This window comes from Haemorhous mexicanus, chromosome 5 (assembly GCF_027477595.1).
Source record: "Haemorhous mexicanus isolate bHaeMex1 chromosome 5, bHaeMex1.pri, whole genome shotgun sequence".
Lineage (NCBI taxonomy): Eukaryota > Metazoa > Chordata > Aves > Passeriformes > Fringillidae > Haemorhous > Haemorhous mexicanus.
Genome location: NC_082345.1, coordinates 24,811,776 through 24,825,454, shown reverse-complemented (window position 1 = coordinate 24,825,454; position 13,679 = coordinate 24,811,776). Strand labels below are relative to the sequence as shown.

General features: G+C 42.7%; 1 protein-coding gene across 18 annotated transcripts in view; it reads left to right on the top strand.

Moving 5' to 3' along the window:
• Positions 1 to 13,679, top strand: part of RBFOX2 (RNA binding fox-1 homolog 2) — a 171,092-nt gene that overhangs the window by 68,517 nt on the left and 88,896 nt on the right. Inside the window, exon 1 of one of the 18 annotated variants that reach the window (XM_059846322.1) lies at positions 11,450 to 11,624. The exons of the other annotated variants lie outside the window; for them this stretch is intronic. Coding sequence (XP_059702305.1) covers positions 11,580 to 11,624 — 45 coding nt within the window. The 5' untranslated portion in view covers positions 11,450 to 11,579. Of the gene's footprint in view, positions 1 to 11,449; positions 11,625 to 13,679 lie in introns of those variants that run through there. 18 annotated transcript variants of the gene reach the window in all.

The following is a 13,679-nucleotide window of genomic DNA, read 5'->3' as shown; positions in this document are numbered from 1 at the left end:
AGGGTCTCATTCTCAGCACTGTACTGAGAAGCTGGTAATGTATGTGAAAGATGATGCTGCAGCTGGATCTGCCTGCTGAAACAGGTTGCACGTTGTTGTACTGTATTAGATTTTTAAGATTCACACAAGTTTCTCAGAAGCTGTCTAGTTCAGAGCAGTTGCAGGCGTGTGCCTGCTGTGCCCCTTCAGAGCTTGAAGTTGCTGCTTTTGCTTCATCACAATGTGAGCTTGAGATGCAGCATAAGTATCACCCTACTTTAACTCTGGCCTATGCATGAATCTCTAGCCTGAGATAAATGGTTCTTTTAAATTCATGCTAAGAGACCTGTAAAGCTGCAAAGGCTGAAGGTTGAGTGCTGCTGGTATCCCAGCTGATAATGCAGAGGGGTTGGAGTTAATTTTTGAATTTTTGCCTTAGTAGTCCTGTAACCATGAAGTGAATAGTCCCACTGCAGAGTAACTGGAGAGTTGTGCAGACAACATGAGCCAAGTCTTTGGTGGAGATTTCTTGATAGTGAGAGAAGGCAGAGATAGAGGTTTTCATGGGAGCCAGGAAACCATCTGTATGGTATGGTTTTGGGACAGAGGATGCAGATAGTGTGGCAGATGAGGGTGAGTGATTTTTTTTTTTTTTTCTTTTTTTGGGTAGAGGTCACAGAAAGCTGATGGAAGAGCAGGTGTTTAGATTGTGCAGATAGTGGAACCAGAGCAAGCCCTCAGTGGTTGTTGTCCAGGGATTTCAGCTGCTGTGGCCTGTTTCAGAACTTGCTGGGACTTTAAACTAGCCTGCAGGAAAGGGCTTTGGACTGAGCCATGTCAGCCTTTATTCTGTTCTTCTGGCTCTTGGGGAGAAGTGTGGGTGGCAGTTATCTTACATGCCCATTGCAGACTTCTGTGCCCATGGCCTGGAACTCTGTGTGAGAATAAAAGGATTTCCAGAATTTTTCTCTCTCCCGCTTTCTCAAAACTAGATAGGTTTCAAAAATCCCAGTCAAAATGTAGCTGTTTGCTGCCTTTTACTATTTTTGTCTTAGTCTGAGGCAGAAAGTGATGTGAAGACTACTTCTTCCCTCTGAGCTGGCATAGTCTTAACATACCTTTCTCTGTTCTCCACCACAGCCTTATACTTCTCCACTGAAAGCACTGGAGAAGGGACACAGCAATAACTAGCACCTCTGCCTCCAGATGAGTAATCCCTGGGGTCCCCCCTACATTAAAGCATGACTTGCTGCTGTCACCATTTATTTAGCCTGTCTTGACTCTCCTCTTTCAGGGTAAACTGCATCATTTTTGCCAGACCTCAGCTTTGCATGCTATTTCTGGATCCCTTCTGTGCACTCAGCAAATGCACCAAACTCTTAACTGCAGCACTTCTGGTATTTTGCTCTTGAATCTCTTTTGAGTTGCCTGACTTTGGGATTTTAAATTTGTTTTTTAACAGGAATAGGGAAAAAACAGGATTCATCGTCTAAAGCTGAGCAGGTGGGCAAGATTTTGAACTGAGGCCTGCAGAAATTAATGGACAGATGTAATTCTATAATGGAATTATCTTTGCTGATTTATGCTGAAAGTGTCATATTTTGTATATTGCTGTGCTGGAACCGTTTCCAGATGCCTTCCTGAGATTTATTTGGTGACCTGCTGTTGTGGCAGCTAAGGGTCCTGCTTGCATGATATTCTCCTCAGTTCCTGCCAGTTATACAGTCTCAAACTCAGCTATCGCACATAGACAGTGCTGCCTGTTTATTTCTCTCTTACTTTGGTTCAATTAAGAATTTTGTTTAGTATTTTTGATGTGTTTTGCCTCTTGCTTACATGGTTACGGGATGTGGGCAGCTGCTCTGCTATTCTTATTGCACCAAGCTGGGCAGGGTGTGCTTTGCTCATGTGTTGGAGCAGCAGAACGCTGTCCCAGAAAACCTTTCCCCCAAATTCTGCTTTTGTTTGTGTAGCTGGGAAGCCATACCACTCTAAAGTGGGATAAATTTAAGTTCATACTAGCATAATTTATTATGTGGCCATTCGTTAACTTGGAACAAGTACCTTATTCTATTTTAGTTTGTCATGTGGAGGCAATTTGATAAGCTGGGAGGTGAGGTGGGGAGGAAAGTCCATACCAAAACCGTCTCTGCTAGGAAGCAAGTGCTCAGCTAGATGAGTAAGACACACAGCCACGTTCTGAAATGCTCTGCAGTGGTTGATTGTGTTCTCCCTTCACCCCAGGCAAAAGCGGGGTAGAACGTGTTGGCTCAAACCCTTGTTGGAAGTGGCTTATCCCATGAGCCCTTTGCTGGGATAGATGGGGAATGCATGTGGCATTTCCAGCAGCCCCACGTGGCCGCTTGCTGGTGGGTCTGAGGTAATGGCAGAACTGTGCTTACACTGCCCGGGAATCGTCAGTGTGGTCCAGCCCTAGTTTGTGATTCATTCAATTAAAAATACTTGGTGAGAGTATGTCTGATACTACCATCTGGTGACTTTTAATAATATTTATTCTTAGGAAGGTGGTTCTTTAATTAAGAAATTAACCTTAATTTTTGTAGGCTTAGCATAGATCTGAAGAAATGCTCAGACATAAGCTGTTCTATTTCTAGAAGAGTCAAATTTTTCTTTTTCGGATCTCCCCGTTGTCCCCTTAAGGATCAACTAATTGAACTGCTGCTGCTTGTTAAGTGAAAAACCAGGTGTGACATTCTCTCACAGACAGAATGGGCGAAGATTTTCTCTGACTGAGGTTCTGTAACAGCTTCTGAAGTGAAGGAAAACTGCCTCCACTCTATTCTTTTTGCTTCTTCTTTGTCCACTGCCCCCAAAGGAATATACAAAGCCAGTGTGGATGTCATGTAGTGTCTAAACTACCAAGAGAAAACTCCTTGCCTTCTTTGTTGAAATTCTGCATCTGGACACCTTTTTGTTTCTCATGTAATGAGCAAAAAGCATTTTGATGGACATGTAGCATTACCAAGATCAGTGCATATACAAGTGGTCCCTGAAGAAAGCTGTGATACAATCACCTTCATTACCAAATGTCTTAGCCCAGAAGTATACTTATTTGCTTCCTAAAGCAGTGCCAAGTATTTAGAATTCTTGTTGAAAGAAGGCCCAGACCTAGGACACAGATTTTTTTTTTTCTGGGAAGTCTGTGTATACTTTCTTTCCCCCCTGTTATACTGATAACTAAGGTGATGCAGCCCACCTGGTGGGCTCCATCACTTTAGAAGCTTCTTTTGGACTTGCTGCATGTTATATTCAGGTATTTTGGAGTTGTCTCAAGATTTTATAATTGAAACATGTTCTGTAATGCATGTAAAGCACTGGATTAGGGTAGAAAGGAAAGCTGAAGTCGTGTCTTCTATATGCTGCTGGTGTATCAAGACTACTGGCAGGTTTGTTTTGCAACTTAATCACTAATAGATTCTTGTGAGTTATTGTTCTGTTAAAGCTGCCTTGATGGGAGCCAGCTTGTTAGTGCTGTGAATAAAATCTCAGTTCTGGGAACACAGTCTTTTGACAGGGGATTTTTCAAACTTCAGATGAATGGTCATTACTGCCTTACATTTTTCCTTTGTAGTAATTTCAGAGGTAGACTTTGGGCAGTCTAACTCACCTGAATTAACTTGAGTCCCTGTCTGGCAGCTGAAGTTATCTGGGCAGGATCTATACTTCCAGCTTAAGGAAGACTCTGCCTACAGAAGTCTTAACTTTAGGAGCAAGAGTTTTTGTCTGTCTCTCAGCTGTGACAATGTAGGCTGGGTATTGGAAGAGTTTGGTTTCTGATTGAAGAAGATCCAGGCTTGTGATTTCATGAGTCCACTTTGGTATATAGGTTTCTGGAGTTCTACTTGTTGGCTGTAAGAAAGCTGAACAAAACAAAATGCAAATTGCCCAGCAGACAGAGGTCTTGCAATATGCTCCTTTAGCAGACTGACTTCGTATTCTTGTTCTGCCTTCTTTTTCCATGTCCTCTCCTAAAACAGTTTGATGAGGCTTTGAAAATAAGCAGTAGTTAAGAAGTAATGACTTCTAATTCTAACCTGTTCTCTTATGTTGTGTATTTGTAGTTTTTTTTTTTAAACTGTTCTACTTTTCCAGTCTAGACAAACCATTAATATTTAACAGCTACGTGTAGATGATGCAGTGAACACTCAAGGGCAGAAACAGGATGCAGGTATCTTATGTCCACAGTTTAGGGTGTGTGTGGTTTCTGCTGTTAAGCCACTTTAGATCAGTTTCAGTACTACTATGAAGCTTGGTTGGAGAGTGTTTAGAGTAGTAGTGGCACATGCAAACAAACTCTATCACTCTTAAGTAAATTGCCTTGCAAATGGAGAATATGCGGCAGAAAAAGATGGAAAAGGGAGATCTCCGGCACTTGGAGGAGAAAAGACATGACCAGGAGCTATTTCAGAGCTCCAGTTTTATTAAGCAGTATCTTTGGAAGTTTTCTCTCTCTGTTCTTTTTTTAATTGTGCATTTTCCCCATGAGAACTGGATGTGTAATGACTGAAGTTCTGTTGTCTGCCTGAAGTGTTTCTTTGGCAGAAGCAGCGCGTATGATGGGGCAATCCTTGCTGCTTTACATTTTTGCTCCTTTCTTTAGCTTTGGGTTCCTTAGGCCTTTTGCCAGGGGGCTTTTACTTTTCTTGGATTCAAAGTGCATTTTTGGTAATTTCATTTGTGCTAATGTGTTTTTGGACAATTAATCCTAATGAACATGAGGATTCAGTAGCACTAACTAATCAGATAGGGTTTCAGGCAAGAAATGGCTCCAATGGCTTTACCAACCCATTCAGATTCTTTCCTGTGATGTCCTTATTATGCTAATCCAGCACACTTTTGCTGCTACTACACATCCCCCAGAACTGCTGGTTTCATTTCTGCTTTAATGCATCTTGTTCCTGATCTGTGACATTTGCCTACTTAGTATGTTTCACTTGCAGAGGAGGCACTGGCTGGGTGCTGAGTTATTCACTCACCTGCATAGCTGATCCACCACCAAATCTTGCTCTTGAGATCAGGACATCTATGTAAAACTGGCAGGTTTTTGAAACATGAGAAAAATCCAGTTTCTGCAGTCACCCATGTATTGTCATGTTTGCTTCTGCGTGCCATTTTTGAATATTGAGCTTTCCTGTGCATGCTCTTCTTACATTTATGTCCTCCCCAATTGAATCTATTATAATTCCAGGGTCAGAATAACACCTAGACCATAAGTAAGTTTTCTAGTCGTTGCTGATATTAAATCTGTGAAGAAAAAGGAAAATCATGCAGCTCTTTGAAAAACATTATATCCATTCCAGCAAACAAGCAATAAATGTAGCCCTAGAGAGAGGAATGGGGTCTTTCCAGTTTAAATTCTCATATGGAGTGAGCACAAGCCACCTTTGTGCTCAGGGCATGGGACCTGCTTTGGTGCAAAATGAGAATCTCTTGCAGCTCTGTTGATGTATTCTTGGTGCTGTTTGTCTAACACTAGTATGAACTGGCTGAGCTGCTTGATCTGTTTAGCTGCTATGGAAATCAGTGCATACCCAGCCAGAAAATGCATCCTTGCTTGCTGGCATGTTTCCTACATTTACATCAGTCTTTAAAAAGCAGAGACATATTGTAAGCTGCTCATCAGATCCCTGATGACCCAGTTTAGCAGATGTAGTGATTGGCTAATTGTTAAAGATGCCATTTTTGGTGGGTGAGAGGAAGAGCAGCAGCCAGGCTTCAAGCGATGAAGAGTTAGATTCAGCAGAGGTAAGAGCCCTTTAGTGGGAGTAACTAGATAAGGCTTGGATTAATTTGTCTGGAGACCAGAAAATTATGCAAAAGATTTATAAATGTAGTTCATAAAATGAAACTGTTGGTGTAATTCCTTAGTAAAGATCAATGTGGGGTAATGGTTATATATCATGGAAATATCTCAGACTCCATGCTGTATTACTGTGTCCCCACAGTACCACAGTTTGTAGCAATTAAAAAAAAAAAAAAAAAAAAGTGTTAAATGTCTGGAACTTCCGGGGCTGCACTTCAAGCATCATGAGACTATGGCTATATTATGTTCTTATAGCTGTACTTGTAATTGTGACTTAGCATGCTTGCTATAAACAGTCTGAACAAAGCAGGCAAAGCAAAGCCTAGGGCTGTGGTCCTTGCATTTCCCAAAAATATTCCTCTGTCTCCAGACATCAAAGAGAGCAGTGCATGTGAAGCAAAGTACTGAGTTTTGAGAATACACAAATTTTCCCCTGTGTTCTCCATGCCTTACTTAGTACACAGAAAGAAAGAAATTAGGTAAATGCTGCTACAGTGGCGTGTAAAACAGTATCTCTAGAAAGAGTGATGGGTAGGTAGGAGCTGGAAAAAACAAAATTCAAGGTTACTAAAAGAATAATAACGATCAACAGTAACTAGATGGGTGATAATTTACAGAGTTGGGAGCTGTGTGATCAATAAGTGCACAAACATCAGAGTGGTGGTTTTGGTTTTTGGTGGGTTTTTTTTATTATTTTATTTTTATTTTGGTAGACTTCTGGCATTCAAAATAATAAATAGAAGAACCAGAGCTACTGGTGCAGAACATGAAACTGGATATTATAGGGATAATATAAATCTGCAAGAATAGTAATCATGGCTTTAACATGCTTCCAAGATTATGTGTGGTTCATAAAGGGTAGATGTAAAAGGTGATAGGCTGTATTGTATGCAGTAGACTGTAAAGAAGAAAGCAGAGTAATAGTGATAATGTAGGATTTGTTTCTGGTCAAATTGATGTGGGGAAGAATGGTAAAAGAGGTCCCAGGGGAAGTACTGTGAGTCTGCTGTAATCCCTCATAGGATTGGATTCAAATAGAAACTTGAGGCTCAAAAATTATACTATTCCCAGTACCATTAGAGAGTTAAATATTAGTATGAGAAACTTTAATTTCTCAGATACATCTTGGAGAGCAAATGCTGCTAATATTCATCAGATCAAAAGATTTGTCATTGTAGCATCATCACCTGTTGTTGACACAGTGAGTTTATTATTGGTGCTATGACTTTCATAGGAAAACAAGCTGTTAGGAGCCTCCATCTCCCCACCTTTGGATGGGATGATTATGATATAAGCTTTGATCCATGAAGCAATATATTTAATGATGTCAGTGCAGCCCTGAATGGTGTGGTTTGGGGTTGGTGGGCTTTTTTTTGATTGGTTGGAATGTTTTTTTAATTTATTTTTCAGAGGTACTTTGGATAAAAATTAGTGATGGTATATGTAAAGGGGAAAATCGTCTAAGAAGAAACTTTAGCCTAACCTTATAAAGGCTGTTAGATGAAAAAAGAAGCAAATTTACAAAAGAGAATTTATCAGTAGAGATTGCTGTGCCTTTAAAATCAGTAGGGATGAAATAAGAACAGCCAAAAATCAGGCTGAATTAAACCTTAAAAGTGTTGCTAAGGAAGTGGGTGACAGTTTCTTAAAATACAATTAGAGAGAAGGGAGGAGGTGGGGCCACTTAGTGTTGAGAATAGGGTAGTTAATGAGGATGCTCTTTTGGTCACAGAATTGAACCAGTCTTTGTTGTTTTAAGTAGAGTTGATCTTGGGAGCAAGGGCAGTATTTGTAATGGGCATGAACCCACCGTAAAAGCAACCACACTGGACATTTCAAAGATCTTAGTGCAGGTAGGCTGGGCTGGGAAGCAGGGTTGCCTGGGGAAGGGGGTGCCTATTCCTGAGAGTGAAAGAACTGGTTCATGCAGTTGCAGATCTGATAGAAGTTTTAATCTGTCAAATAGGTGTGCTGTCATGTGTTTGGAGAACTGGAAGTGGAATAGACCTATTGCTGGTGGGGAATGATCTGAGTAAATACAGACCTAACCTCAGCTACATGCTGACACACAAATATTAATTAAAGGCTTGGATAAAAATAAAGAGTGTGATAAAAGGCAACACAAATCCATTAAAACTGGTTGTGCCTTATCAGCCTGTCTGTTTTTAAGATAACCAGTTTTCTTACCTTGATAATGTGTGTTTTACATAGTGGGATGACTTCTCTTACTATAGACAGGTTCTACAGCATCTGATGTGGTGCTGCAGAGGAAAGTACTAATGAGACTAGAGAACATGCAGTTTAGTGCTGGAAATGTGAAACAGAGCTGATGTTGTTCTGGGTGATGTCTTTAAAAATAAAGATGAGCACAGGCTCGATCAGGTGCAAGAACATGCTTCTAGAGGTTGGGGAATAGCCAGCCTGTCATGTGACAGAAGACTGGAACAGCTGCTTGTTTGGATGGTTAGAGAGGGAATGCATGAGGAAGGTTAATTGTAAGGGAAAGAGAAAATACAGCTAAGCTGTAGGACAGTACTGGCACAAGAACAAAGGAAAGACAGAAATTGCTCAGGAATAGCATTAAGCTGGAGAACACAAATCCCAGATATTCTAGAGCAGCCTTTTGGCTGGGGCAGTGTAGCTGTAAAACCCAGCTCTAAGATACAGTGTGATAAATTTTATGAAAAGTTAAGATGATGTTCTATGACAGCAGTTGATCTGATTCTGTGTGTCAGGAGATCTTTTCCAGTCTTCATATTTCTGTAAATTTAAAATTATTCATATATGTAAGCATCTGTAGAAACAAGGATATGATTTTATAGCAGTTACCTTACCTAACTTGTGTTACTGGAAATGCATGGGCATAGTAGGTTGCATGGTAATGTAGCTGGACTATTATCCCAAAACAGAATTATGGAGTGCAGCGCCCTCTTTTATTTGACTAATATTTGTTGCAAGTCAGTGTGCAGTAGTAAACCAGCCCCTGTGGCCAGTCTTGCAGAAAGTTCAGTAGTTTATTACTGGCCCGTAAAGTCCTACTCTGTGCACCTTGGCACATATGAATTTAAAACTAGTTTTTGTCATTTAATTACCTGAGGGTCACAAGAAGTGCGATGCTTTTTTACCAAAGTATCACACAAATATCTTAGTGGTGGTTAAGTCACAGTGTTTAAGTTTACATCAAAAACTTTAAAGCATGGCAGTTTTATTGGATCTGTAGTTAAAACAGTGGAGGAGATTAGGTGATGCTCCACTTCCTTGTTTTGTTTTGCCCATTCGATGGGTATTTATAGAGAGGAAGATATCTGTACTAGGATTTGGAAATGTTTTATTCGCCTGAGGCCTGGTTGGAAATGACAAGAACTGGATTGTGAAATAAATGTAAGGTTTTTAACTTAGTTAGGGATTTGGTTTTAAAACCTGGGGCAGTAATATGAAGTAGCAAAAACAGGCTGTGGAAAAGTCTTCAGGTTTGTATAAATTATGCCTTTTCATAAAAAGATTTTATTGGAGATACTAAATTGCTTGAGTGCATAGTAATGAGATATGCAAAAGAATGAAGGACAGGCACCTTTTGAACATGTAGTTACAAAAAAGAGAAGGAAATAAAGAAGTATTGGTCATTCAGAGGAAACCAGATTCTATCTGTGCCCCCAGGCAGGGCAGGCTAGGAGTGCTGAGAGGTAGCCAAGAAGCCCTCTGGTGAGGAGGAAGGGGCATAATGGTGAGCCTCAGAAAGCTGTTTTGGGTCTGTTTGGGGTGAAATAAATTGGCCAAAGGCAGAATGAGATGGAAGTTCATTGTGGGAGCCTCATCTTTTTTTCCCCAGGGAAAGAGATCTAGAAACATAGCTGCTTTCCCATTTATGGGCAACTAATTTCTTTGTCCGTGCAAATCTTCACACAGAAACAATGGCTATAGAAACTTATTTATTTATTTATTTAAGATTTGGAAAATGTCAATCTTTTATACTCCCCATATTGGTCATGCTCCTTTTGTAAGGAAGGAGCAGCCCTGTGCCTCTAGGAAAGATGAGGAGAGTGGGCGACAGCTGCTATGAGCACTCACCCAGCTCATAGCTGTCCTTTCCTGAGGCTCTCAGAAAGAAAGGGGAGTGGGAGCAGAGGATGAGCCAAGGGCTGTCCTGCTGGGCTGAGTGGGTCCGAGGGCTGTGGATTAGGCACCCCTTACCTGAATGAGATAGGTTTGCACATGCAAATTGTACTAGATAATGATCCACATTTTTAACTCCTGAAGAAAAGTAAATCTCAAGTTTAACCCTTTGGGGGGGGGGAGGGAAATGAAGAGTGACAATAGAAAGGCAGCTGCCCTAGGCTAGGCTGAGGGAGGCTGTTTAGTGGTGCACAGCAGCACTATAGAAAAGTTAAAGATTAGATATGCAAAAACCCCCTGACTTTATGCATTTAAAATGGTGTGTGTGGGGGAAATTTGGCTAGCCCTTCTTGGGTTTGATCACTGTAGCATGTTTATTTTTGAAACCTCAGAGGGAGGGGCTTTTTCCCTGCTATCCTTTGGAAGAAGGTGGGAATCTTTTGTGGGCTTAGGCTGTTAACTCTTTGAGAACCCAGGTTTGGTCCAGTGTCCACACATCACTACAAAAATCTTGGTGTGGTTTTTTTGTAGGGATAGGTGAAACCTCATGCAATTTGTTGTGGGAGGTCTGGCCCCCTCGGTGCTCCCCCTGGTCATGGTGTATGTTTTAAGAATCAGCAGTGGGCCCTCAGATGTCTGGTAACGTGGCTGGCATGTGAGGCTGCTGGGGTGAGCCTGCTGGCCGAGCAGCTCCCCATCTGTCCCTGTCGGTCAGGGAGCAGATTCCTCCCTGGGAATGAGGAGGGTGAGCTTCCTAAAATGGGCACAACAACTGACCCTGCCCAGTCTTGCCCCCTTCTCCCTGCAGCTCCCCGTCCCATGTGACAGATTTAATCCCCCTTGCTGCCCCCAGTTTGACTGGAACAGCTGAGGGGGAGAACCCACCGGCCCAAGGCTGGGGCAGCGGGGGCCATTCCAGGGCCCAGCTCCCCCCTCCAGCCTCGGTTCCGGCAGCTGTCCCTGCTTGCCTCAGCTCGGGAGGGAGGGAGAAGCGTTAAATGATACGGGCACATGCTCCCTTGTGAAAGAGATCCCTTCAGTTTGAGATATTAGTGTGGCTTCTCCCCTCTCCCTCTCTTCTTCCCTGACACCAAAGGGTTTTGCTATGCTAATCCCAGCACCTGTCCCTGCAGAGGACAGCAAGAAGGGTATGGTGGTGGGGGAGGAACAGTCCCATATGTTTTTCCCTGTCCTGGATTGGGAGTGTTCCCTCTGACGCACCTAGAGCCCAGAACATATGCTCTTTTCAGATCCTAAATGCTGTTTGCTTCCTCCCATCCCTGGCAGCAGTGGCTGCAAAGATCCTGTGTCCCCCTCTTCCTGGCAGTTGCTCTGTTTGCTGCCCGGGAATCGCAGGACACTGCTCAGTCGAGGCTTGCAGGGCTGTTTTCAGTAAAGGATTTCTAATTTTAGGAGCCTCCGCCGCCTATGGTTGAGCGCTGCCTTGCTGGATCCCAGAAGAGAGGGGCTGAGCTGTGCCGAGAGCCAGGCAGCTCCTTTTTATTTTCAGCTGAGCTAGTGTCAACCTGAGTGGCCCCAGAGGCCCGAGCCAAGCACTGCGCAGGGCTGCCAGAGTCCTTCCCACAAGGCTGAAAGACGGAGACTCGGATTTGAAGCTTCCAGTCCTGTGTCCATTTGGCCTTTAGCTGGAGGATCTTTGGCTATGTATGGTGTGTATTGTATGGATTACCAATACCCAGTCGTCCAGGTAAGCAAAAGGACAGTGGTGACTTTAAGGAGTTTTGTTCTCTGTGTTGTTTGGACAAAACTGGAGCTTACATGCTGGTTTTGTAGAAGGACACTGCTTCCAAGCTGGGCTTCTTGTGTCCCAGGCCTCTGTCCAGAGATTCTGTGGATAGCTTTGAGTCTCCTGCACCTGAGCAGTACCATTTGATACTTTCTAACTCCAAGATTTGTCTTGTTTGAGACTTGTGTATTCAGGTTCACATTTCTTGCCTTTTTCTTTGATCATTTGTTTGTTTCTAGGGGATGTTGAACTGACAGCAGTGCTGTGCTCTGCAAACTGGTGTGTTGTTGCGTGTCTCACTGCGTTGTTGGGGCACGTGTGACCTGTATATGTGACTGCAGCCTGTCCCTCAGGGATGCTGAGCCACCCAGAGCAGCTCCTCACCTATTCTCCTTCTCCCTCCTCCAAAATCACTTACAAAACCTCCAACAAGATCTCATTTTTCACATTTTTGCTTTTGGAGGTCCACAGAGGATGTGTAGGGTGAAGGGAACGGGTGGGTTTGAGAGCAGCGCTCGGGGCTGGGTGAAGTCTGTATTGCAGCCTCTGCTGGGGGAGGGGGCTATATTTGGAGCACACGTGACATTTGCTGGCCCAGTGCTTGGAGTCTTGGAGAAGACAGAGGCTGTGTGGGTCAGGCTCAAATACTTTTGGAGCCAAGTGAGAGATGATGTTCTTTAGGCAGTCCTTGGCTATTCAATGTCAGCACACCATGTCCTTACAAGCACCAAGTTTATCCAGAAAATGTGAAATGTAGACTAGCAGTTCAAGATTATCTACAGTGAGATACATCAGATAGCCGCTAAATAGTATTTTGTTGGGTTACCTTGTATCGGGGCTTTTATTACCCAGATGAATAGAATCCTCCAGCAGAAGTGTGTCTTTTGGTTGTTAAGATTTGTTCCTGATAAATTGGTTCTTTGCACTTGAAACTCTCTTTTTCTTCCCTCTGGCCTTGGTCCAGCTGGCAGGTTTGCTCCATCTAAACTTGAGCCAGCACAGAAATGCAGGTAATGGGATGTTAAAATTGAAGACTATGCTTGCTTTCCACCCCTTAGTAGCAAAGGGTGGCAAATAATATAGCCAAAAAAAAAAAAGGACAACATATCCTGAAACTTTCTAAAAGCCGAGTGTTTGTGGTCTCTTCTTCCTAGTTCCATGATTTCTATGAGCGTTAATCTAACTCAAGCATTTAAGAGTGTACATGTAGACTACTTAGTCAAATTAGAGGTTAGTTCTTCATCTGTGCTCTCATCAGTGTGATTTCAGTGGCCTTGTCCTTTGGCCTGCTGCATAAACATCCTTCTCCAGCTTCTTTTCCATTAGAGTTTGAATGGTAGGAGCTAACCAGAAACCATCATGTACATCTGTGCGAACACAGAAGAGAATATAAAAGTGTCACGGATGTGCTCAGGTGGGAGCAAGGAGCTTTGCCTGGCATGATGAGGATTGTGTGCCCTGGCACTGCAGAGACAGACTGCTTAAATTTGTGTATAGTTATTTCAAAACGTTACTTCTACAGCACAGTAACAAAGTTTTGATGCATATGTGCCTGTGATGTGTGAGAAACCGTAAGAACTCATAGGTATTGGCATCTAGAGCTGTTCTGAATACATTGCATTTTGAATAAGTACAGTAAGTGGGAAGGGGTGATCTCGTGGCTCTGAGCTGTGTGTTCTTCAGGCTTCCAGCCTTCAGCTCTGCTCATGCTTCTCTGTTCTTTTCAGCGGCAAGATTTGTAGTTTGGGTTTTGGTTTTGCTTAGTAGAGGGTGGCAAACTGTCGTGGTAAATTCAGGAGCGGTTCCATGATTCTTGTGTAGGAGAAGCTAAGTGGAAGTTCACCAGATTATTCTGCATGGCCATGACACAACATCTGAATCCCCATGCCTCAATGAGGAAAGATGAATTGCGCAGATTCACCAATTTTTTGTAGGCCTTGTTCGTTATCAGACGTTGCTCCTCAGCTCCAGTGAGACAGCCAAGATTTCAAGTGTTGCCACGTCTGGTCGTTTTTT